This window comes from Pyrus communis, chromosome 5 (genome assembly GCF_041283825.1).
Source record: "Pyrus communis isolate YQ-2024b chromosome 5, ASM4128382v1, whole genome shotgun sequence".
Classification (NCBI taxonomy): domain Eukaryota; kingdom Viridiplantae; phylum Streptophyta; class Magnoliopsida; order Rosales; family Rosaceae; genus Pyrus; species Pyrus communis.
In genome coordinates, this window is record NC_142569.1 from 4,767,647 (window position 1) to 4,794,675 (window position 27,029).

General features: G+C 34.3%; 3 protein-coding genes, 2 long non-coding RNA genes and 1 other non-coding gene across 6 annotated transcripts; all 6 read left to right on the forward strand.

Moving 5' to 3' along the window:
• The first annotated feature begins 283 nt into the window (after positions 1-283).
• LOC148696596 (uncharacterized) lies at positions 284-3,293 on the forward strand. The gene is made up of 3 exons (XM_088693271.1): positions 284-304; positions 352-433; positions 1,172-3,293. The coding sequence occupies exons 1-3, from the start codon at positions 284-286 to the stop codon at positions 2,563-2,565; spliced, it is 1,497 nt and encodes a 498-aa protein (XP_088549397.1). The 3' UTR covers positions 2,566-3,293.
• Positions 3,294-3,452: 159 nt separating this feature from the next.
• Positions 3,453-8,770, forward strand: LOC148696597 (uncharacterized). The gene is made up of 3 exons (XR_015962321.1): positions 3,453-3,549; positions 6,055-6,143; positions 6,913-8,770. It is a non-coding gene; the product is annotated as an uncharacterized LOC148696597 (long non-coding RNA).
• Positions 5,043-5,555, forward strand: LOC148696598 (uncharacterized). Its single transcript, XM_088695137.1, has one exon. It carries the CDS (start codon positions 5,046-5,048, stop codon positions 5,553-5,555), a length of 510 nt encoding a protein of 169 aa, XP_088551263.1. The 5' UTR covers positions 5,043-5,045.
• Positions 7,473-7,575, forward strand: LOC148696599 (small nucleolar RNA Z103). Its single transcript, XR_015963236.1, has one exon. It is a non-coding gene; the product is annotated as a small nucleolar RNA Z103 (small nucleolar RNA).
• A 1,908-nt stretch (positions 8,771-10,678) lies between the features above and the next one.
• On the forward strand, positions 10,679-12,327 carry LOC148696600 (uncharacterized). Its single transcript, XR_015962322.1, has 2 exons — positions 10,679-11,409; positions 11,636-12,327. It is a non-coding gene; the product is annotated as an uncharacterized LOC148696600 (long non-coding RNA).
• Positions 12,328-25,514: 13,187 nt separating this feature from the next.
• Positions 25,515-26,805, forward strand: LOC137726629 (protein TIFY 5A). Its single transcript, XM_068465569.2, has 2 exons — positions 25,515-25,768; positions 26,378-26,805. Exons 1-2 carry the CDS (start codon positions 25,625-25,627, stop codon positions 26,588-26,590), a joined length of 357 nt encoding a protein of 118 aa, XP_068321670.2. The 5' UTR covers positions 25,515-25,624; the 3' UTR covers positions 26,591-26,805.
• The last annotated feature ends 224 nt before the right edge of the window (positions 26,806-27,029 follow it).

Below are 27,029 nucleotides of genomic sequence, written 5' to 3' on the forward strand. Positions count from 1 at the left end.
TAAGATAATTAAGAATCCAGAAAAATTGGTAATTTTGGTTTTTTTTTCTTCTTATGCTTAATGTTTGCCTTTTGCTTCTATACTTGGATTGGCTGTGAAAACTTAGTAGAAGTGAGAAATCAATGGAATTTTGTGGGTTATGTTTCATTTTGTTCTGGGGATTTGATAAAAGAAATAATTTTGTTATTGTTGTAAAAAAATGCGTAGATGGGACTTCTGAGCTGAAGTTGATGGATTGAATTTTGAGTTTCCTCACCGATTAGTGTATGTTTGAATTGAAATCATGGGTACAGATTTGTTAATGGTTATTTACTTTGTCAGTGTAATGTGACAAATTTCTCTGGTGCATAGGTGTTTAAAAAATTCCAACCTGCACCCTGGCGGAAGACAAATAATTTTTTTTCACGCTTGATACAGAGGCAAAAGAAAAGAGGTAAAATTTTTTATGAATTGAAATTTCAATGTGGTTGGTTTGCTTATATTTAATATTTATTATGTTCTTTTATTGTTTGTCTTATATATCTATTAATTTTTTTTCTCTTTTGTTTTGTCCTTTTTTTTTTTTCCTTCTTTGCAATTCTTTGTATTTAAATTGGTTATAACAGTTGTTTTCCATTATGTCTAAAAGACCTATAAATGCATTGGCAAATGATGTTGTGGACCAAAATGAAAACAGTAGTGATGATGAATATAATCTCTCAGTTGAATATAGCCGCCGTCTAAGAAAAGTGTGTAGAGCCAGTTATATGGAAAATTGTCAAAATGCTGTTTTCTCCAAGACTGATGGATTTCTATGTGAAACTTCACATTTTAGACATGATTGTAGTGCTAGCACATCTGATGTTATCCAATGTGGTATTAAAGATGTTAATAGTGATGAAGGACAACATGTCACATATGCTGAAAAAATTGTCTGCGTTTCTGATCAAAAGGGAAAAAAAGTTGTTAATTTCTTGAGTAATCTTGATAACACATTTGAAAAAACGTTTCATGTTGAGAATCACTCTTCTATGAGCAAGGGTCAAGCATTTTTCCAGAAAAGTAAAACTGGTATGTTTTTTAACATAAAAAATTATTCCTTATTGTACTAATTGGATATTTAGTTATTGGTGTATTGATTTTAAGTCCTCTTTTCTTTGTTTTTTTTTCATGTGTGTGTTTTTTTATGCAGGAGTTGGAATAGGTTATGTGGACTTTGGGGATAAAACTTATAAATGTATCCACTGTGGTGCTTACTTTTGGTTAAAAGAATCTCTTAAACAAGCATCCAAAAAAAATGAACCCGTTTTTACTCTTTGTTGTCAACAAGGAAAAATTGCTTTTCCAACTCCAAAAGCGACACCACCTTTTTTAGAATCTTTGCTTGATCCAAATGGAGGCCAAAAAAGTTTAGCATTTCGAGAAAACATTAGAGCGTACAATTCAATGTTCTCATTTACTTCAATGGGTGCCAAAGTTGATCACTCAATTAATGATGGGTCAAGCCCTTATATTTTCAAAATTAGTGGGCAAGTTTGTCATCTGATGGGATCTCTTTTACCAGCTGACAATGAGTCTCCAAAGTTTGCTCAATTGTATATTTATGATACATATAATGAAGTTCAGAATCGTCTTAGAGCTTTTGAATCTGATGGAAATAATAAAAAACTTGATCCAAAAATTGTTGAAGGTTTGATTAAAATGTTTGATGCATCAAATAAGTTAGTTAAGCTATTTCGAACAGCAAGGGATAAATATGAAACTGATGGACTAATTTCTTTAAAAATGAGAATATTAGCAAGAGAACTAACGGATAGCAAGCAATATGACCAACCAACAAGTGATGAATTAAGTGGTTTAATAGTTGGTGATATAGGACTTGCTGATTCTAATAGAGATATTATTATAGAGTCTAAAAGTGAAGGGTTAAAGCGTGTCACAAAATTAAATCCAAAATTTATGTCTTTGCAATATCCTATTCTTTTTCCATATGGTGAAGATGGGTATAGACCAGATTTAAAGTGGAGTGAAAATTATAAAGGTCCAAAAACTAAAAGGCAAAGAATACCCATGAGAGCTTTTATAGCTTACCAAATTCAAGAACGAGACCCATGTTTAACAACATTGTTAAAAGGAGGAAGGCTTTTTCAACAATATTTGGTAGATTCTTATGCAACACTTGAAGAAGATAGGTTGGATTACATTAGACAAAACCAAAAAAATTTAAGAAGTGAGGTTTACAAAGGGATTTATGATGCGGTGGCAAAGGGTGATAACGATGCAAGTAATTTGGGCCAAAAAGTTGTGTTGCCAGCTTCATATACAGGAAGTCCTAGATATATGATTAATAATTATCATGATGCAATGGCTATTTGTCGAGAAAATGGACTTCCTGATTTGTTCATAACATTTACTTGCAATATAAAATGGCCAGAAATTGTTAGAGAATTTGAGAAAAAACCAGGATTCAAACCTGAGGATAGGCCTGATATAATTTCCCGCATGTTTAAAATGAAACTTGATGATATGCTTGACTTTATAAAATCTGGAAAGCCTTTTGGGGAAGTCGAAGCAAGTAAGTTTTAAAAATTTATTTTGTTGCTTATATTAATTTGCAATTTTTTTTTTTTAAAATCAAATTGACCTCATTTGTTTTTTCTTTGTTTGTCTTATTTTTATTCTTTTTATAAACAGATGTTTGCACGATCGAATTTCAGAAAAGAGGTTTACCTCATTCTCATATATTAATATGGCTCAAGTCAAACTTCAAATGTGTTTCTCCGTCTGATATTGATTCTATTATTTCAGCTGAAATACCAGATAAAATTCTTAATCCAAAGCTTTATGATATTGTTAATCAATTTATGATTCATGGTCCATGTGGTCACATTAATTTAAAATCTCCTTGCATGCGAGAAAATAGGTGTTCTAAAAATTTTCCAAAACCTTATAGAAATGAGACTTTTCTTGAATCAAATGGGTTTCCAATTTATAAACGTCGTGATGATGATACAAAATTTTTCATAAAAAATGGAATAAAAATTGATAACAGTTTTGTTGTTCCTTATAATGCAGAGCTACTTTTGAGATATAATGCACATATAAATGTTGAATCATGTTGTCAATCTATGCTTATAAAATATTTGTTCAAATATGTTAACAAAGGTTCAGATAGAGCACGGTTAGTTCTTCAGCAAGATATAAATGATGAAATATTAACATATCTCAATTGTAGATACATATCACCTTATGAGGCTGTTTGGCGATTGTTTCAATATTCGATACACCATAGAGAACCTTCTGTTGAACGATTACCAGTGCACTTACCATTAGAACAAAACATTGTTTTCAGTGGTGATCAATCGCTCATATCAATTATCAATCAAAGAGCTTTTGAACACACAATGTTGACAAGTTGGTTTGAGACAAATAAAATTTATAATGAAGCACGTTTATTGACTTATGCACAGATGCCATCCAAATTCTTATATGATGTGCGAAAGAAATGTTGGAAACCGAGAAAACGCAAAGGATCAATTGGCAGAATAGCATATGTGCACCCTGCATCTGGTGAGTTATATTATTTAAGAATGCTTTTAAACTTGAAAAAAGGTGCTTTAAATTTTGATGATATCAAAACTGTTAATGGTGTGGTGCACTCTTCGTATCAAGCTGCATGTAAATCATTAGGATTATTAGGTGATGATAAAGAATGGTTAGATGCTTTATCAACTGCTACCCATGTTGCGTCATCTTCTCAATTAAGGCAATTGTTTGTTACAATAATTTTGTTTTGTGATGTAGCAAATCCTGAAGTTCTTTTTAATGCTCATTGGAAAAATATGTATGATGATATTTTATACAAACTGAGAAAAACTCTTGCAATACCTGATATGATTGTACCAGAGAATGAATTAAAAAATTATGTTTTATTTGAGTTAGAGTTGCTTTTTAACAATGCATCTACCTCATTGGAAAAACATCATTTGCCAATGCCTGATGAACAAAAAATGTTGGAAATAAAAAATAAACTTCTGAGAGAAGAATTAAATTACAATTGTGAAGAATTATCTAAAAAACATCAAATCTTAAAATCACAGCTTAATAAAGATCAAAAATATGTGTATGATTGTGTTATAGATGTTGTAAATAGAAAAAAACAAGGATTATTTTTTGTTTATGGTCATGGAGGTACTGGAAAAACTTTTTTATGGGATACAATTATAAGTAAGCTTAGATCTGAAGGAAAAATTGTTTTGGCTGTGGCATCCTCAGGAATAGCATCATTATTACTACCCAGTGGTAGAACAGCTCATTCTAGATTTAAAATTCCATTGGTTGTTACAGATAACTCAGTTTGTCCGATAAAGAAAAAAACTCATCTTGCTACATTAATTGAAAAAACAGATTTGATTATATGGGATGAAGCACCTATGAATCATAAATATTGTTTTGAAGCATTGGATAGATCGCTTTCTGACATTTTATCACATGTACATGTTTCAAATAAAAATTTTCCATTTGGTGGGAAACCTCTTTTGTTAGGTGGTGATTTTCGACAAATATTACCTGTTATTCCTGGAGCAAACAAAGAAGATATAATAAATGCGAGTTTAAACACTTCTTATCTATGGTCACATTTTAAAATTTTTGTTTTAAAAGAAAATATGAGATTATCAAGAAGCGATATAAGCATTGATGAAAAGAAAAAAATCAAAGATTTTGCAGATTGGATTTTAAAAGTAGGTGATGGAAAGGTTGATAGCATACATAACCCAACTGATTCAAATGATGCAGACACATCTTTGATTCAAATACCTAAAGATTTCATAATACATTATTCTACAAATCCAATTTCTTCAATCTTTTTGGCAACTTACCCTGATTTTCAAAATTCTTTTCACAGTTTTGATTATCTAAGAGAACGAGCTATTGTGACACCTCGAAATGCAACCGTATCAGATATAAATGATTATATAATTAATTTATTACCTGGAGAACAACATGCATTTTTAAGTTATGATTCTTTGTGTTCTTCAAATGGAAATATTGAAAATCTTGAAACAATGTATCCTGTAGAATTTTTAAACAAACTTGATTTCAATGGTTTACCACCACACAACCTAATTTTAAAAATAGGAATGCCAATTATGTTATTAAGAAATTTAAATCAGTCTTTTGGTTTATGTAATGGAACTAGATTAGTTATTACACAAATGTTTGATAGAATCATCGAAGCTAAAATACTTACTGGAACTAATATTGGTTACAAAGTTTTTATACCAAGAATCACTCTTGCAGCAACTGAAAGCAAATGGCCTTTTATTTTTAAAAGACGTCAATTTCCAGTTAGGCCGTGTTATGCAATGACTATTAATAAAAGTCAAGGCCAATCTTTGAAACAAGTTGGATTATATCTTCCTGAACCTGTTTTTACGCATGGTCAATTATATGTTGCATTATCTAGAGTTACATCAAGAGAAGGTTTAAAAATTTTGATAACAAACGGAGAAAACAGTGCAAACAATTATACAACAAATATAGTATTTAAAGATGTGCTTCAAAATTTGCAATAGAATTTTTACCATCGTTTTTACATATTGAACAATCCATGCATTCATTAACTGTAAATAAAAACATTTTTTATCATCTTCCATGATAAATTGCTTATGTTTATCTTAGTTGTTCTGAATTTCAAATTTTCAATTAAATTATTTGTTTATGTTTTTTTTATGATAAACATGATATCAGTTTCACACTAATATGATTTTAATTTTTGCTTAATGTGTTAATACTTTTGTGCAATTATTTCTTATGATTGGGTGAGTCCAAATTGCCCAATCCTTATCCTTTGCTTAAATTTTCATCTTCTTCAAAAATTTTGTACAATTTTTTCAAGCCTAAATCATTCACATTCAAATTAGGTGGAAATTGATAAGTGTGAGTATCAACTTCCGATTAATTACAAGCTTTCAGCTTCTTAAAAAACTAAACCATCTTTTTTTTTTTTTGCTACCCAATTACTCATTTTGACCAAATTTACAGTTTCTTCTTTCTTTTTATATCTGTCCTCAGGTACATGGATGGCAACAACTACAAACAGATACATTCGGCTCCCACTTTTGACATTAAATCGAAGAACAGGCACCAAAAACTGGAAACTGGTGAGCAAAAAATTTTTTTTTTTTTTAAATTGGATATAAAGTTTATATTTTCAATCGTGGCTTGCAATTAATTGTTTATTAAATTTCATGTGTTTCATTTAAATCGAAACACTGTTTTAATTAATGAATAAAATATCGATTAAAGTTTAATTAAGATATGTTGCTGGCTGAACTTACTGCTTCTGCAAAATCTAATGACAAAAATAGAACTAACAGCGAATATAAACGATATGATCGTTTTGGTAATGGTTAGAACTGACAACTTATAACCTGTTTTTAATCTTTGCCATTTTTCTAATTAAAAAATGGGGTTACTTTTTCATACCCTTTTCATGTTCATTCGTTGAGAATTTGTTAATTATTTTAATCCATATGAGATAATGTTTCTGCTTTCTAGCAAACCATACATTATTGATTTTTACAGACCGTGATTTGGTATTGTCAAATAATATATCTATCTCCATTTCCATTCTATCACTATGTTGTTTCCGTAGTTTAATTAAATACAATATGAGCTTTCATTTTTTTACCAATAATGTGTCAGTAATGCTTAGAATGCAATAAAATAATATCTTAACTATAGTAAACACCAAAAACTGTTTCATGTATTCATCCAATATTTTAATCTTTGGTTAAAAATTAGAAATCTCTGGGTTTCAAGTTTTTCACTCAAAAAATTTTGCCTAAATAAAATCAATGTTTTTCTGTGTTCTATTCAGTTCCTCAACATTCATTTCTCCTTAATCATAAATTCAATTTTCTTTTGTAGGTTCACATTTTTCCAAAAGAAAATTAATCTGGAAATTCAATTAAGGTATAAATCCTTGCGTTTACTTAACATCTTCAATTCATCCTTTCTCTGCTCTATATCCTAAATTACAGTTCAAGGCTTCATCGGTATGTATCAAGAATTCAAGCTTTATTACCTTTTTTTTTAATTAACATTTTGCTTTTACATTCAATCTTTACTAACATTTTTCCTCAGGGGAATTCGCTGTTATCAATGTAGATAATCACTATCTTTTTTTAACTTAGTCTATAATACACAACTAATCCCTCCCCTGATCACTCAAGAGTTTACTTCAATATCTAAAAGTATTACTCAAGACGTTCCCGCTTGAGATATACCCTTTCCACATGCCTTAGTTCAACCACAGAACATTTGGAACAACTACATCTTTGGTAGGAACATCTTTGTCTATACTTTTAGACATCCATTGTAAACCCCTCAGTGATCAGGCCAATCATTAACCATGTATTAAGACCAAGTCAATAGAAGAAAGTCTTTATCTACAAATTGATAACAACTGATTCCTCTGAGGACGAAAGATGGAAATGATGATCTTTTCTCTAAATTATGCAAGTTGAAATAACTTAGCAGCTTATACCTCTGTTTTACACCAAAACACCAAACCAAACGTATCTGATCCATCTTTGTACAATATCTTATTACATTTTTACAAAACAATTGATAACAAAATTATCTGTTAATTAACAATAGTACTTTTCAATTTGATCGAGGAATGCTTTGGTTAGAGGTTAAATTTATTTATTGCCTTTTTTACTATTGTATTCGTAACACCAACGTTCTAACTAAACAGTGAATCAGTTTGTTTCAATCCGATTATTCCGTTTTGTAAAGTCTTGCATTAACATCTTTAATATATTGATTGCATTTTTTCTTATCCTTTTCTACTGATTTCCCCCTACATTTGTCCGCAACATTCTTTAATTAGCTATGTTTTCACTTTGATTCAACAATGCAATCTCTCAACTTCCTTTGTGCTTATTTTTATCTAACATATTCCATATGAATACAACCAATGACACATACTCGGTTCCTTAGATGATTAATCAGTTGGAAATTAGATAAATTTTTATTTCCAATTTTATAGGACCACACTACACATGAAAGCACATTTAAATTGTGTTTTTACAGCATTGGAATCACTTTTAAACAAAAACACCAAAAATTTTTTTCTAGCAAATGCTTAACTACCAGCGTTCCTAACTTTTCCAATTCTGAGATCACTTAGATACATAAAATTTTATTCATGGTCATGTGTTTTCCAGATTGTTCACCATTTGAATGTAACTTTGTATTTCGACTTAGTCTTGATTTACTGTTCTTTTCTAGCATATTTTTCACATATTTACTCTTTAGTGGACACACTAACCAATTTCTGTGTACAACATTGTCTCCAATCATCGTTCATCACAAGGTACACCATTCTAACACTATCTTTTGTGTGTTTTGTTCAAATTATTTCTCGCCTATTTAGTTATTAACAATAACAATATTATTTCTTGCCTTAGTTTAATACTAATTGCCTTAATACTTCCCTGCATCTTAACTATTAATTTATAGACTAAAGAACCATTTGCGAACTCTCGCTTCAACCAACATTCTTTCACGCACTACACCAACTTTGACCTTTGAATTACAGCTGCACTGTTTCTTACAATTGCTTCATTATCAAGTCCAAACTCAACCATCTGTTATACCTATATGTTCGTTCCTTGCTATAAATATCATGAATACATATACATCTGTAAAAATTTTTACAAATTTTATACACTTTTAAAACCCGCAGCAACGCGCGGGCACAATTACTAGTTATGTACTAAAATCATAATACATGCAACTATTAAGTAATATTTTATAAAATATAAGGGCTCGTTGGAAAGTATTTTTAAAATGACTGAAAGTGCTTTACTGAAATTGATTTTGGTTTCAAAAGCATATCAAGTGATTTTTGGAAGAAGCATCATATATCTACTTCTTACAAGAAGCACTTCAAGTGTTTTTACATAATCTAATTGGATTTTTACTAAGGACTGATTTCAAAAATATTTTCTTCAAAAGCGATTTCAGTTATTTTAAAAATATTTTCAAACGAGCTCTAAATTTTAACATATGCTTATATAATAACACATAAATTAAGAATCACATGGTGCAACGAGGATCACACCCTTTCTCTTTTTTATGATGCTCATTTATGTTTAATATTTAGTTTAAGAGTCCTACAAGAATGTTAGTGGTGTTTTTGGTTTAAAATAATCATTATTTCCATTTATAATTATTGAAGGAAACCTTGAGGTTTAATGAAAATTAAAATAAATATATCTGTCAATTTGTTTTTTTCTTTGCTTGAAATGTGTATCAATGGTTAATAGAAAGAATGTGACATCCCACATCGTTTAGGGGAGTGATCCTTATATGTATATTCTCATCCCTACCTAGCACGAGGCCTTTTGGAAGCTCACTGGCTTTGGGTTCCGTAGGAACTCCGAAGTTAAGCGAGTAGCGTGCGAGAGCATTCCCAGGATGGGTGACCCATCGGGAAGTTCTCGTGTGAGTTCCCAAAAACAAAACCATGAAGGCGCGGTCGGGGCCCAAAGTGGACAATATCGTGCTACGGTGGTGGAGTGGGCCCGGGAAGTGGTCCCCCCCGGGCTGGGATGTGATAATTTGGTATCAGAGCCTAACCCTGGCCGTGGTGTGCCAACGATGACGTTGGGCCCCTAAGGGGGTAGATTGTGACATCCCACATCGCCCAGGGGAGTGATCCTTATATGTATATTCTCATCCCTACCTAGCACGAGGCCTTTTGGGAGCTCACTAGCTTCGGGTTTCGTAGGAACTCCGAAGTTAAGGGAGTAGCGCGCGAGAGCATTCCCAGGATGGGTGACTCATCGGGAAGTTCTCGTGTGAGTTCCCAAAAACAAAACCGTGAGGGCGTGGTCGGGGCCCAAAGCGGACAATGTCATGCTACGGTGGTGGAGCGGGCCCAGAGAGTGGTCCCACCTGGGCCGAGATGTGACAAAGAAACATTGTATTCGGATCCTCTGCTTTTTCAGGCATGTTGCTTTTAACTAATAAATTATAAAGAAAACTAATGAAAATGGCTTGAAAACTTTGAGTTTTAACGATAAGGACAAAATAAAGGGTAAAGTGAGTAGTACCAGATTTGACTTTTTAGTGTAAAAATGTGATTTTTCGTTAAAGTGAACAGTATCGTGGGCTTTTCGTTAAAACTTCCATTATTATATTCTTCGTGGTGCGAGTTAGTACACAAATGAAGAAAATAATACAAGTAAAATATGAATTGGAGACTTAACATGCATGCATTCACCAATGTCTTAGTTGGCTAACGATGAGGCGAAGGTCAAAGAAATTTAGAATTAACATGCATGCACCACTTAACATGCATGCATTCACCAATGTATTAGTTGGCTAACGATGAGGCGAAGGTCAAAGAAATTTAGAATTAACATAATTAAGCACCAGATTTTGAAGTTAATTGTATCCAACGTCGACCATCGTGTTGTTGCGGTTCTAGCTCCCGGCCGATACGGGCTTCCATAAATTGCGGCTCCCATAAATTGCTGTCGTTTCAGTTGAGCTAAGGAACTTCCTACCACCGCATGATTAACTAATTAGGCTTTCTCTAGAAACAAGTAAACTATAATATTCTCTCGACTCTTGTCAATGTTTTGTCATATACCAAGTGTGTACTACTCAGTTTTCCGCCTCTAGCACTCATCACGTAATAGCATAATTAAGTAGAATACATAGTGGTCGATTCATAAATTTATCTTCCGAAAGGCAAGATGAAGTCCGGAACACTACTTTGACTTGTAGTCATCGGCTACTTGTACGGTTATACCACACCTCAGTCTTTTTGTGGCATTTGGCCAAACGTCTTGCTCTCATAATAATCGTGCCCAAAGAGAATATAATTGAACTAGTGTTGAAAATTTTATATTATAGTAATAATGTAATTCCTGGCCTCTGATAGATGTTTTCTTGCTGGTACTTGGTTGAAATTTAGGAATTTCACACATTCCATTCTCATCAATAGGAAAAAAGTGTTCTAAAAACTCTGGTTAATTGAATTGACAAACTGTGGTGATCAACCATTTTAACTGAGTTTTACTGAAAAGTAATGCATTTTTTTATGGTTTGTATGCTTTGCGCATTCTGCAGATATTAACTTAATCGAAAATCTAATAAGCAAAAAGAATTTGACTCTTTTGAGAAACCGCTTATGACATTTGCAGGATATGTTGGGGAATTGGAGTATCAGGGCAAATGCTCCCGAAGATGATCTATTTGTTTCAATTTCAGTTCAACACCCAAACCTTGGCAATTATTTCACAGCTACCCTAAAAGCCAAAAGGGTATCCTCAACTTCGGCATCTGATCACGCACTGTTTTTTCTGGTTGATGCCGCATAAAGTTGCAGTGTGGATTTATTGGCATGTAAGTATAGTTAGATACTGCTTTATTTGGTCTTGGTAATCTAACTAAAAGAAAAAACCCTCATGAGTAACTACTTGCAGCAAGCTCGGTTACTAAATGCAGTTGCTAAACTTAGGAACTAATTTAAGATTTAATGGACTCTTCCAAGTTGAGATTGTGTCAGCAGGATGCGTATCCGTCAAACATTGAATCAACTGATGTTTTCCTATTACCATTTGTATCTCAGGCCTTCAAACTGTGGTGGAAAAATGTTTAATTTGTCCAACATCCAAGGTACTCCAACCCTGCATATAGGGAGGAAGCATTGGTACGTGATGAAAAACTTCAATGCTGTCCGGCTGTTGGATTTGGTGAAGATAAACGGCATCTGCAACTTGAAGGAAATGGTCAAGGATGTATAGCTAACAGCGGGGATCGTTTTTGTACATGGAGAGATGCTAAGTGGCCTTGGTGTTGACTCCAAAAGGTAGGACTAGCTTTGTCCTCTATGTTAACATGGAAAGCAAGCGGCGGAATTCGGTCATTCTTGTTTGTTTTTGTTCTTCCTGAAGTTTGGATTCATGGGAACTACGTAGGTCCGGTAGGCAAGGCCTTGGAAGGGACATAATAATGCATGTTCTTAGGTTGCAGTTAGGTTTTAGGTTAAGCTCAAAGCTTAGGCTGCAATCTTGTTTGTCTCGGTTTGGGACACAAATCGTGGCAAAGAAGTTTGGTTTCTCTGTATCTGCCTAGCTTTTTGGATTAGTTCAGCTCCCTCCTGAACATGAGCTGCTTCATACTCACACTATTTGTCGAAAACGTCGGATTCGTCTTTCTTTTTTCTTTTTATTTTTTCATGTAATTTTGTGTCCATATGTGATGGAATGGTAAGAACCTTTAGTTTTGAGTGATATTCAAGTTGTGGGATATCAAATCAAAGCCAATCCACTTCATATGCTATGGGCAGCCTAAAATGCCTTAGAAATCAAGGGCTTAATTCTTGAGAGCAACAAACAAAAAAAAAGAAATACTCAAGCAGAAGAGTTTATTCCCGTGACAAAAATATTTGGTTGCTCGTACATGCGGAGTTTATTTCTCTTTATATGCAAACTACGGTTTAACATGTGTTCATAAAGTTATCATTTTGTATTGTTACTGATTCATTTTCTAAAGGTGTCAAATTGTGGTTGACATGCAACGATGAATGGCTCATGTAAAGGAGCCATATAGTATTTAGCATTTAGAAAATTTTCAGTATACCTACCACACGGCTACATTGTGTTACAAATGTACTAAAATCATAATATATGCAGCTATTAAGTGATATTTTATAAAATATAAGGGCACGTTTGGAAGTATCTTTAAAATGACTGAAAGTGTTTTGGTGAAATTGATTTTGATTTCAAAAGCATATGAAGTTATTTTTGGAAGAACCATCATATATGTATTTCTTACAAGAAGCACTTTAAGTGTTTTTACAGAATCTAATTGGATTTTTACTATGGATTGATTTCAAAAATATATTCATAAAAAACGATTTCAATCATTTTAAAAACACTTTCAAACGAACCCTAAATTTTAACATTTGCTTATATAATAACACATAAATTAAGAATCACACAGTGCCACGAGGATCACACCCTTTCTCTTTTTTATGATGCTCTTTATGTTTAATATTTAGTTCAAGAGTCCTACAAGAATGTCAGTTGTGTTTTTGGCTTCAAATAATCATTATTTCCACTTATAATTACTGAAGGAAACCGTGAGGTTTAATGAAAATTAAAATAAATATATCTGTCAATTTGTTTTTTTCTTTGCTTGAAACGTCTATCAATTGTTAATAGAAAGAAACATTGCATTCGGATCCTCTGCTTTTTCAGGCGGGCTGCTTTTAACAAATAAATTATATTCTTCGTGGTGCGAGTTAGTGCACAAATGAAGAAAATAATACAAGTAAAATATGAATTGGAGACTTAACATGCATGCATTCATGTGTACTACTTAGTGTTCCGCCTTTAGCACTCATCACGTAATAGCATGAGTAGAATACATGGTGGTTGATTCATAAATTTATCTTCCGAAGGCATCGGCTACTTATACGTACTCCTCGTTCTAGTTACAATTCCATACACGTACTTCTCGTTCTAGTTACACAATATGGTTGTCAAATATTCTAATCTTATATATTAAACAAATTAAAAGGTTTCTGCAGATTATTAATTAAAGTTTAAGCAAAAGGCCCTTTAATTCATTAAATTAAGTCATACCAAAAAATAATTGTAATTTTTAATATCGTGGGAGTTTAAGCAAAAGGCCCTTTGATTCATTAAATTAAGTAGTACCAAAAAAATAATTGTAATTTTTAATATCGTGTCCCATTGCGGCCATGCCCTATAAACATTTGCCAAACCATGCCAATTTTAAATCCCACCACAAAAATATTCTCTTTTCTGTCATTTTAATTGATGGAAATTGAAAAAGACATTTTAGTTATAATGGTTTATGAGATTGACATAATTTTTTACTTTGATTCCTAAGATTTGCAATCGATATTACAGACCTCTGAGTTTGACCATCGTCAATCATTTTGGTCATTCTATGAAATCTCTGTTAATAAAGACCAAAATAACAAAAACACCCTCAATTTAATAACAATGAGCCAAAATGATTTGACAAAAATAGAGGGTATTTTTGTCATTTTTCCTTATTCAATGGATATTTTTCACGGAATGACCAAAATGATCGACAGTGGACAAACTCAGTGACTAATTATATACTTAAGGACCAAAATGAGGAATTATGTCAATCTAGTGGACCATTTGGCTAAAAAGCCATTAAAAAAAAACTAATAAAAAAAGCTTGAAACTTTGAGTTTTAAAGATAAGGACAAAATAAAGGGTAAAGTGAATAGTACCAGAATTGATTTTTTTAGTGTAAAAATATAATTTTTCGTTAAAATGAACAGTACCGAGAGGTTGTCGTTAAACTCTTCTTAAAAAAATAGCTCCCACATTTGTATGGAGCCCCAATTTTTTGGTGTGTAAACGGATGCAGTGAAGAAAAAAAATATCCGCCGAGGAGTTCCGGCCGCGCGCACCATGCTCATTTCATCGAGGCATTGATCACGTGCATGAAAATAAAAAATGGAAGTTGCCCTTTTCTTAGGTGGCCAGAAACCCGAACCGCCATGATTGGTCACCAACGCTGGAAAACTTGCACCCCCGCCGACACCATGGTCCATACCCACATGCCCAAAAGGTTGACCGGAAAATATACCCACAACCTTTTCATTTTTTTAGATATGAGAGAACATAAATATTTGAATAACATTTGTAGAAAATAATTGTTAGACTTTACCAAGAGTTGTTACACTCTACCAACCATACAAAGTTGTAAGAATTCGGAATCATGTAACAAATCAGACTCGTTAAATTTATTCGTCAAATATAGGGTTTTTATCACAAATAGTCTTTGAATTTGACCACCACCATCAAGATGGTCCTTGAAATTAAAAATCAATAAATATAGTCCCGAAAATAAGTGTCGCAAATCAATATGGTCCTTCTGTCACAATTATATTAAAAATTTCATTAAGTGCTAATGTGGCATATAAATGGGTTCCACAAGATTTACGAATTTTTATCACAAATGGTCTTTGAAATTTACTCACACCATCAAGATGGTCCCTGAAATTGACCCACATCATCAATATGATCCTTGAAATTGAAAATCAATCAATATAATCCTTAAAAATAGGTGTCGCAAATCAATATGATCATTCCGCCATAATTTTGCAAAAAAAAAAATTGTTATGTGTTGATGTGGGTTTAATAATTAATTGAAAAAAGTTGTCTAAATACCAATTTGAACAATGAATTTTTTTTTCTTATAGTAGGGCCTACTCCGAAGAGAGATCCCTTCCATAAATTCTCAAAGGCACAAGGCTTAATGTAACATCCCACATCGCCCATGGGAGTGATCCTTAAATGTTTATTCCCATCTCTACCTAGCACGAGGCCTTTTGGGAACTTACTGGCTTCGGGTTCCATGGGAACTCCGAAGTTAAGCGAGTAGCGCACGAGAGCAATCCCATGATGGTTGACCCACTGGGAAGTTCTCGTGTGAGTTCCCAAAAACAAAACCGTGAGGGCGTGGTTGGGGCTCAAAATGGACAATATCGTGCTACGGTGGAGTCGGGCCCCGGAAGTGGTCCCGCCCGGGCCGGGATACGACAATTTGGTATCAGAGCCTAACCCCTGGCCGTGGTGTGTCGACGAGGACGTCGGACCCCTAAGAGGGGTGGATTGTAACATCCCACATCGCCCAGGGGAGTGATCCTTAAATGTATATTCTCATCTCTACCTAGCACGAGGCCTTTTGGGAGCTCACTGGCTTCGGGTTCCATAGGAACTCCGAAGTTAAGCGAGAAGGGGGCTAGAGTAATCCCATGATTGGTGACCCACTGGGAAGTTGCTCGTGAGTTCCCAAAAACAAAACCGTGAGGGCGTGGTCGGGGCCCAAAGCGGACAATATTGTGCTATGGTGGTAGAGCAAGCCCGGGAAATGATCCGCCCTGAGCCGGGATGTGATACTTAACCAAGGCCTAAGAGGCGGTGTGAAATAGTTTTCAACCAACAATGGATGCACCACGATTATAACCTCATTATCTCAAGGCATACCTCGTCGCTCTTTGCATCGCCATACCACTAAGGAAGCGCCGAACAAGCTCTCCAAAATTAAGATTGTGAGAATGTTGATCGCCTAAATGTTAACGGTAATGTTCCAGTAATCGTTGCCAATGGGCAAAGTCGTCACCAAAGGTGATCTCGATTCAGGTTCAATTAGGTGAAGGGTGTCGAAGTGTGTAAAGATGGATGTATTGAGATTCTTTTTAGAGAATAGAGAGCGAATGAAGTTGAGAAATGTGGACTAGGATCGGAGGTGATTGCAAGATTGGGTTTTTGAGTTGACAATTTTTTTTATTAACTATTAAATTATTAAGTCTATTTGTAATTTTTTTTAAAATTTAATTAGACTTGTGTAACCTATTTATGTGTCACATCAGCACATAATAGAATTTTTGACAGAATTATGACGGAATGACTATATTGATTTGAGACACTTACTTGCGAGACTACATTGATCAATTTCAAGGATCATTTTGATGTCGCAGGTTAATTTCAGGGATCATTTTAATGTCGTGGGTCAATTTCAAGGAAATGACTCATGGGGCCTATTTATGTGTCACATCAGCACTTAACAAAATTGTTAACAGAATTGTGATGGAATGACCACATTGATTTGTGACACCTATTTTAAGGAACTATATTGATTGATTTTCAATTTCAGGGATCATCTTAATGGTGAGGGTCAATTTCAAGGATCATTTGTGATAAAAACCCTCAAATATAACATTCAATATGCACCCAATAACGGTTAAAAAAATATTTTTCATTGTATAAGTGTTATTAACGGAACCGTTAGCATCAACTTTCTTTATTTTCTCTATTAAACTTGTAGTTTGGCTTAAGGTTGAAGCTTTTAAAGTTAGATATTCAAATAGACAGACCACTAACTCACTTCTTACCAAGGTTCTAAAAAACGCTAGGCGCTAGTCGGGTGGCGGGCTGGTGCCTAGCGCCTAGGCTGCTTAGGCGGATTTAGGTAAATTTCTTATGTATCTTGTAAATAAGTGTATACTGACACTCCCAAAAAATGATACTTGTATGAAATCCTTGAATAAAATAGTAAAAGAATAATAAAATGCATATCTAATAAGTCCAAAAAAAATCAATAGCACTTGATGCTATGAATTGACAGCCTAACAATCTATGTTTTTTTAATGAGAAAAAAATTAACAGCACTTGATGCTATGGATGGACTAACAGCCTTTTTTCTTTCAGAAAAGTCAAGATGCTAGTTGTCCAAACTTGAATGGACGGAAACAAAAATAAATAAATAAATAGTTTGAAAGTGATCACATGGGTGTGGAAGGAAGAGAGAAACTAATTTTCTTTCATCTTCTTCCTCTTCGCAAGAACACATACCAGAAGCTCATGAAGTCCAGAAAAACCAGAACACAGCTAATCTGCATTCATCCTTTCTCAAGTTCGAACACAGAAAAAATTGAAATTCCCAGACCGCCTAGGCCGCCTTGGCGCCCGCCTAATCCCTGTCTCAAATTTGCTCCCGATTTTGCATTAATCCCAGCGTTTGGCCACCGCCCAGCACCTAGGCCGATTTTTAGAACACTGCTTCTTACTGCTATAATATTGTCCCAATTTAATCACTTATTTTTCCTTAATTCTTCAATGTGAGACTTATATTCAACATTAATATATATTATATATATAAACACATATATATCTCTCTCTCTTTTGGCTACCTACCTTGGCTTAGTCTAACGCCATTCTATCAAGTAAGATTACCCCGGTATAGTATCCATTCTCAAAGAGAAAATCGATAATATTGGACAATTTCAAGTATAGTTAGTTACGAAGGCTACAACCCATGACTGTAGATACAAAGGTAACAACCCGTAATATATCATTGTGTCTACAACATTTACTGTTGATAAAATGTCATATGTGTTTGTCATTTATTAACATAGTTTCAGGAATGAATCTAGACATGGCTTGGGTGGGCTCTAGCCCATTAGAGATTCCAAAGAAAAATATAAGACCTAGCTAGGTAATAGTCTTCTTCTTCTTCTTATTTCTTCACACAACCTTCATCCATGTAACTTATTTACCCATTTTATTCTCCCTCGGTGCCTAACCTTGAGGGCATTGGCCATGTGAATGCAGATTTCATACAAGGCTAGATAGACGAAATCAAACCTACAAAATAACAAACCTCATTAGCTTAAACGATAAATGCCCAAGAAAAATGGGAGGTTGTCCGCCAAAGGGCTTCTAATTCCTAAGTCAGATAGATAGTTTAGGAGAAACTATGTAATTGAGGGAGTTCTGAGTAGTAAGTGAAGATTTTTGTTTTTGCCCATTTGACTTAGTTATTTAATTATAGACATGAATCCTAACAGGCAGTCGAGATGGGAGATTGTAGACCATACTAGGCAGACTTTAGTGTTTTGCTAGTGATGGTGAGCAGTCTCCGTAGTCTTGCCTACTAGTAGTCCCAGAGGTCCCTCTTGGTAGGAACGCATGCTAGACACCCAAGAGGAGACTCCTTAGAGTTGACTTCCTGCCACCATTGACAGGTATGGCCGAATGGCAGGACATATCGTAGGCTCGAAGAACCTTTGATACGTTAATGACCTAAAGGCCTTGTACCCACGGGGTAGACATATGCCACGTTTCCTTTGGAAAGGTAGACAGATGCCACGTTCCTTGGAGTACTTTGTGGTATGCTCACGACATCAAGGGTAAGAATGTCCTTCTACCATTAAATGTGGTTAATTTGTGTCTCCACAAACTCAAAATCTTATGTGAAACCCTAAAACTTGATCCCTTGAAAGCTTGGTCGTCTTATGATACCGTACCTGCCCTAAACCCTAAACCTAAAACCCTCTTCTAGAAATTGCATTCCAAATTTTAATATGTAATTCATGTGAGAATATATGTAACGTCAACACTTTAGTAAACACAACTACTTCTCCTCATCAACATGATCACGGGTAGAATCTTTTTTTTTTCATTTTTATCTTATGACTAATATTAACTTTTTGGTATCTTAAAGTTGCGGCGGACAAAAGTATATTAAAAATAACGATAATTCTATGCTCGGATGTATTCTATATAAGTGTAAGTTTAATCGTTAGATTTAATAATCGTACCTTGAATAAAGGAAGAATCTAATGATAAAATATCTTGGTATATAAGGATTTGTTTGGTATCCTATTTGAAATTTTTTATCATTTCTTAAAAACAGTTCTTAAGAACATTTCTTGAAAACAATTTTCTTTAAGACTAAAAAACTTGATTGGTTTGCAATTTAAAATTTTTAAATCTTACGACTTAAACTAGACAAAGAGATCTAAAAAGAGGGGGTCGCATGAGAGGGAGAAAGAGGAGAGAGGAGGAAAGAAAATAAGAGATGATTGGAGGAAAGAGAAAGAAGAGAGTGGATTGGACAAGATAAAGAGGAAGAGGAGTGAGAAAAAGAACCGAGAAAATGAAGATAGCGGATTGGAGGAGAGACGAAAAAGGTAAAAATAAGAAAAAGAGAGAGATAGAAGAAAAGAGAGAAATAGATTTAGAGTGAGAGGGGAGGAGTGAGAGAAAAGAAAGGAGCGAGTTTAAGTTTAACAACTCTAAAAACTCACTTTTTATGTTTTTAGATAATAAACTATATTTTTGAGTTAGTCTTGAGTTCAGTTTTTGAAAATAGTCATACCAAACAAGTTTTTAAGGCCTAAAACTTGAAAATTGTTTTTGAGTTTAAAAAGTTAGATTCAAGTAGAGTACCAAACATGCCCTAACGTACTCCATAACAATAATTGAACCTTGAATAAATATATTAGAAAATCTCAAAACATAGAAACTATTTAATAAATATAGTATTCAAGAAAGAGAAAAACGTGCCCTTATTTAGAATCATGAGCTTGATTTTGTACATCGAAAATTTGGAGACATAATCACCAGATATCATAAGTGTGGGTCAGTCATAGTAGGGTCAATGGTTATATAATTATACTAGCATTTCCGCACATGTTTACTCGGATGTGATAAGCATTTTTATTATCATGAGCACTACGTGACCTTAAAATATTTTATATAAATTGAAACCTCGTGTCATATGATATCAAGACTTTTTTTAATCTGGCACACTACGCGTTACTTACATAGGTGCAAAGACCTTCTCAAAGACCTTTTAAGTAGGCACATTATGTGCTAGTTACGATTTTTAAATCACGTGCGCCAAGTGTAACTTACATAATGACACACCCCGACCTGGAATGTCAATTAGGATCCGAATCGAGCTGTGCTGGCCGACACCAAGAAGGTGACGAAGCCATAAAGTGTAGTGATGTGGAAAATGTGAATAAATTTAAACCTAAAAGTGCCTAAATACAAGAGTGCGCTGTGAGTAGGAATGAACCCAATTCACACGTGATGACAGAGCATAAGTACAATATAGTAAAATAGGATGAGAATTATACCATCGATGATAATTGCCTACACCAAGATTTGCCAATAATCCTCATCGGTACGAAAACTTTGCTACTAACACCTAGAAGGGCGATAAATAAGGGTGAGTGGGCCTAAAAATAAAGTTTTAATAAAAACCTTTTGAAAGCGTTATAACCCCTCGCCGTAAAACCCATATAATTTCCAGAAAATAATACTACTACGTAGGTATAAAAACCAATGCCCAAGAGCAGTGAAAAATGAGGTATGCCATGTCATAATATCTCGGCAATAATAAATGTAAGCCAGATATGAAACCAATATAAAATAGTATGCCAGTCGAAGTCTTCCCTAACGTGACTTGTATGACTGGACCTGTAGCTCATCAATCTAGGTTAGCACACGAGTCGGAGTCACTTAGTGTGACCTGTACGACATGCTAGGTATAAATATGTACGCTCAAGTGCTATGATCATGTGAAAGTTGTGCGATAAATCGCAGGTCACCTACGAGTCGGAACCACCTATTATGGTCTGCACGACAGGCTGGCACCAGACTTGGATCCAAGGTGAGCGTGCGATGCGGGAAGTGAACAATCACATGAAGGTTGGCCTTAACCCCAGGCGGGAGCACTAATACCAGGGTGCAGCCATAATGAACTCTAAATAAATGTGTGCATACAAATGCAATACAATCCATTCAATCACATAAGCTTACTTGAGTCTCTGCAGCATCATACAATACAAATCACAAGTGTAACAATGCAATAATTAAAATGTAACTTATTTACGACATGGCAAGCAAAGCATAGTTCCATATTAAAAAAAAAAAAAAAAAAAAAAAAACGTTTCTAGAAACCGTAAAGCTTACACACACACACACACACACACACACACACACTATAAAAAGAAAAAAGACCCACTCACCTGAGGTCCACGCTACAACTCCCTAACACAAACATCAAGGCGTCACGAATGATCGTCGCCTAGAACAAATATCAATTCACAACTCAAAATTCTTTTCGATAGAACACGTAACTTACGCACAACACATCCCCAAGGATGGTCTAGAATGATTTGAAACCCATTGACCAAAAGTCAACCGTCAATCAAAGGTCGATGGTAGGGTCCACAACCCTATGTAACTCGATTCAGAAGATCCGCACCTCATATTTTCGATCCGTAACTTCCAAAGATCCACATTATGCTTCTAAAACATCATACTAAAGTTTCATTACGATCCAACGATTAGATATTCGCCAATTGCAAATTCAAGTGGCGGTCAACGTTTAATCTTATGAACTAACAAATCCAATTCGGGAAGATCCGTAGTCGAATTCCTGATTCGTAAGTTCTTATGATCTTCATAAATTACATACTATAACGTATTAAAGTTTGGTAATGATGGAAATTCATCAATCGGACATCACATATAGAATTGGAGAATCAAATTTAGCCTAGGAAAGTCATGGAATACCTCGGCCTACGCGCCGTCGTACACGGCGATCGGCCGCCCCGACTTACCGGAAAAATCAACTATTTCTAAAAATTATCAAACTTCATAGAAATGAAGATCTCATTAAGTAGAGCAAGTTTTATACTTGTGGCTAAGTCCAATTTGGCCGAGAAATTCCCCAAATTGTCCTCGAACCGCCAGAAACCCTATAAAATGTGTGCTTTGATTCGACCTCGATTCGAACTCCGACGCCCCCAAACTTACTTGGGGTTTATTCCTGGGTTCAAGTGAATGTTTGATGGTGGTAATGGTTGATGATGCTTTCACGATGGGCGGATCTCCGTTGTGACATCTTCGGAACCCACAAGTTCCGTTCTTCCTCAAAACGGGGTCAATCTAGGTGGATTTTGGGTGGAAATGAACGAGGGGGGTCGGGTAGATGTTTGGTAGTGGTGGTAGGACGTGATTCACCAGAAAAATCGCCTGAATAACATTGGAAAGCATGGATGTCTCTAGGTCGGGTACGGGTCAAGGGGAACCCGGCGGGTTCTTCTCCTTCTCCCCTTCTCTCCTTTCTCTCCTCTCCCATTAGTCACTATCTTCTCTCTCCTCTTCTGAATGGGCATCCCGCCCCTGCTTTCTTTCTTTTATCTCTTCTCCTAACTGTTTGTTTCTTATTTTATTCAATCTGGGCCACACACGTGGCTTTGCAAATTTTTCTCCAAAAATCTGGAGCCTTCTAAAATTTAATCAATTTACTATTTTGTCCCCAACTTCATTTGTTAATAACTCCTTTGTTATAACTCCAAATTACGTTCCATTTGCGCTCATGTGCTCGTAACGATGAGTACTACAAGGATACGCCAAGAAAACGAATCTTACATGACACAACAAGGCAGTCAACAAAAGTCAATGTATTTGTTTCGAAGGGCATTTTCATAAATTCAGAAATTAAAATTATTAAAACCTCAAAATTTGGGGATGGGTCGTTACAATCTACATCCCTTAAGAAAATTTTGTCCCCGAAATTTAAAATAACTTGTTATAAGTAAGATACTCAAAAATAGGGAAGAAAATATTTATATAATTTATAAGGAAGAAATCAAGTTAGCGGCTACATAAAAAAGAATATCATTCTATCGCGATCGGATTGCAATTATTTCTTTTTCACGCCTCCAAGCTCATACCTTCTTCCTTCCTTGATAATATCGTAGTATAATACCCCTATAAACCGTAAGGTTGAAAACACCAATTATTACGTAAAACATAAGGAAAAAGTATATATATAATAAAATATCAAAAATAGATATATATATATATATATATATATATATATATATATATATATATATATATATAACATACGATTCAAATATTTGTATTGAGTTTAAAATCGAAAATGAAAGTAACTCACCCAAAAATTTGTAATAGCAAAATACCTATAAAAATTATGTAGTAGGAAAATAATTTGTATTGAATAACTGATGTCGTAGATGAGCTGACTTGCTCACTTGCTTAGCGAATCCAACAATTAAGCTATCGATATTACAGTCCAACAAAAAGGGGGTGATGTGCCTTATATGTACATGCCCACCTCCATATAGCACGAGGCCTTTTGGGAACTCACTGGCTTTGAGTTCCATCGGAACTTCGAAGTTAAGCGAGTTCAGGCGAGAGCATTCCCAGGATGGGTGACCCACTGAGAAGTTCTCGTGTGAGTTCCCATAAACAAAACCGTGAGGGCGTGGCCAAGGCCTAAAGTGGACAATATTGTGCTACAGCGGAATTGAGATTGGGATGTGATAGAATAGTATCAAAGCCACTTTGCCGTGTGGTGCGAGTGTGCCGACGATGACGTCGGGCCCCTAAGAGGGGTGGATTGTAACATCCCACATCGACCAACGGAAAGGGGGTGATGTGGCTTATATGTACATGCCCACCTCCATATAATACGAGGCCTTTTGGGAACTCACTGGCTTCGGGTTCCATCGGAACTCCGAAGTTAAGCGAGTTCGGGTGAGAGCATTCCCAGGATGGGTGATCCACTGGGAAGTTCTCGTGTGAGTTCCCAGAAACAAAATCATGAGGGTGTGACCGGGGCCCAAAGCTGACAATATCATGTTACAGCATAGTCGAAATTGGGATGTGACACAAAATTTCTATTTTTATTTTAAATATTTTTGTATGATATTGCTAGGATTGAAGAAAAAGCATAAACAATTTGATAGGCATAAAATGAGAAAGATAATTGAAGACCAATGCGTTCCACAATTATTGTATAGTGTAGTCAATAGTTCTTATCATGTAGAACTTGCACATAAACTTTTGTCTTTACCATGTCACGCTACGGCATGACATTAACTTCTTCATATTTGACGAAATACAAGGGGAAACTTTAGATCCGGTCCCTAACCATTAAAATTCTTTGACTAAAATCTTAATGGTATTTAATTTTTTGTCAAAGTTCCTTGACTTTGTACACCTCATTATTGCTGTTAATATATATTTCCATATGTTTGATATTAATTACTTGACATGTTATGGGATTTAAAATTCCATATTATATGGCATATAAATTAAAAATGATTACAATAAAAAAGAAAATACTCAAAAATTTTGATTGAATAAATAGATAAAAACATGTAACTATATAACTTTGAAATAATAAATGTCAGACGAATGTACCCATAGTGTTCAAAAAAATTGAAAAAGGGTACATTTTATTATAAATATGTGTACATTAGAAATAAAAAATAAATAGATTTTACATTAAAAAGTGGGTAAATTTTACATAAAAAAAATGGTGCATTTACAAAAAAAAAAAAAAGGGTACATTTTACATATAACCAAGCGGAACATTTATAAAGAAAACTGGGTACATTATAAATAAATTATGAGTATAAATAAAAATTTAGAAAATATGGGCACAAAATGAAATTAATATATGGGTACAAATTAAAACTAAAAAGAAAATTGGTACAAATTAAAAAAGGGTTGCCAGTTAAAAATGGTACAAACAAAAAATAGAAATATATGATAGAAAGTTTAATCATAAATATAAATATACCAAATGTAATGTTTCTAACACTATATTTTAGAAATAAAATTTAATTATATTGATATGTAAATAATTTATAACTGAAATAATAACATTTATTAAAAGTTAGGGATCTTGATAAAAAATTAAAAAGAAATAATGTTTTAATCAATGTAATAAAAGAAAGAGGGATGATAATTTAATTTCTTTTAATATAATTTATATTATTAATGATTCCGATCATAAGTTTGAAATTCCGTGAATTGATGACGAAGTAAATTAAGGAAAAGCTCCTCTCAAATCAATCATTGATGGGCCAAGTTAATTTCTTGTAATCTTGCAGAAAAGGTGGTGCCGACTCCGAGCACGTGAGTAAAAAAGAAAGCGGTGTAAAATTCAGAAAAAACGAACAAAGAGTTTTAAAAGAAAAAACTGCACACGGAAAATAAACGGTGGCAGCAGCAGAGCAATTTTTAAAAGCACGTTTAAAATACGTATACTATATTGGTTCAAAGTGTAAGGTATATATAAAGCCATATATTCATATCATTCTCCAGAACTCACAATTCATCATCAATTCTCTTGGATCTTCATTTTTCATCCTTCTTCAGTCTCTTGGTTTTTTGATAATTTTGAGTCTAAACCCTAAATCAACATGAGGAGGAACTGCAATTTGGAGCTTCAGTTATATTCTCCAGGTTCTAATGAAACCCAGCAACAAGAACACCAGCTGCAGCGGCGGCGGCTCACCATATTTTACAACGGGATGATGTGCGTTCGAGATGTTACAGAGCTTCAGGTATGTCATGAGTTTGTTTAATTCTTTGTTTCTTAATCTGTAACCTAAAAACACAAGAAGATCAGTTTCGTGCATTTAGATTTCTCCGATTAAGGTTCAATTTTATTCAACAACTGTCGTTCATAATCTAGGAGTTTATTGCAAATGAAATATAGATATAGCTCAAAGTAGGTTTAGAATTGCAGAGATAAAAGTGCTGTAGTGAGCTGTGTCTGTTGTGTTATGGCTCATGCCAGTGTTGACTCTCCATTTCCCAGAAAACTGTTCATGATTTGAATTATGTAATTTTTACAACACTTTGATTTCGTTCCATGCCTTTGGTCACAAATTTTCACATTTTTAATTAAAGATGCATTCCGCCCTCCCCCATTAGTACGAATAAAGAACAGAAACTATATGTTTGACCTAATTAATCCAAATATGATTTAAAAGTTCTAAGACCGCACATGACACATGCTCTTTTTTCCAAATATATATAACCATTTTGTTCAACGTTCTCCTTCTTTTAATGTTTGAGATGATTTACCAACCCTAATAACTATTAGTCATATTATAATGAAATAATTAACCTCTAACAAATTATTAAATTGATTTGTTGGGATTTTGCAGGCCAGATCCATCCTTTTTCTTGCGAACAAAGAAATGGAAGAAAGGGTAAAGAGTCCATTTACTCCTCCAAGTGGATCATCAGAACCACCTTCACCGAATGTGGTGTCTCCGCTGTGTAGCACCGTAGCTGGTGTGTCAATGAAGAGATCACTCCAACGGTTTTTGCAGAAGAGAAAGTATCGGACTCAAGCAACATCTCCATACCATCACTAGGAATTAAGGCACTTGAATTTATTATTTGTGGCCAATTAATTAATTTGATTGGTATTTTTGTTTTCGGTTAGAGGGTGATTGATCGATCGAGGTGAGCTTTTTGTAAATTAGTTAATTCTAAGCGCTTCAAATCATCGTGTGGGAGAGACATATCATATATTCATTTATATCCATTGTTTGATTGATTTCAGATCTATTGGATTTCTATTTCCAGATATTACACTCGTAATTTCTAAATTGCACCAATTTGACCTCTTCATCAATTTCATCATCTAATTAGAGTTAAATGTTGATGTGGCATAGTATGTGTCACATTTGAAACACACGTTGTCCATTGATTTACTGTTTAGTACTTTACTCTTTTAATCCCTATATAAATTGATGGTCAAACTCAATTTATGCAATATCAGCACTTCATGTCTAAGAGACTCTAAAATTG

Excerpts from the sequence above, each read along its gene's own strand:
- LOC148696596 (XM_088693271.1), top strand. The coding sequence starts at position 284 with ATGGGTACAGATTTGTTAATG. Across the intron at positions 305-351 it reads TGGGTACAGATTTGTTAATG|GTGTTTAAAAAATTCCAACC; the intron begins GTTATTTACTTT and ends TCTGGTGCATAG. Across the intron at positions 434-1,171 it reads ACAGAGGCAAAAGAAAAGAG|GAGTTGGAATAGGTTATGTG; the intron begins GTAAAATTTTTT and ends TTTTTTATGCAG.
- LOC148696598 (XM_088695137.1), top strand. The coding sequence starts at position 5,046 with ATGTATCCTGTAGAATTTTTAAACAAACTTGATTTCAATGGTTTACCA.
- LOC137726629 (XM_068465569.2), top strand. The coding sequence starts at position 25,625 with ATGAGGAGGAACTGCAATTTGGAGCTTCAGTTATATTCTCCAGGTTCT. Across the intron at positions 25,769-26,377 it reads GAGATGTTACAGAGCTTCAG|GCCAGATCCATCCTTTTTCT; the intron begins GTATGTCATGAG and ends GGGATTTTGCAG.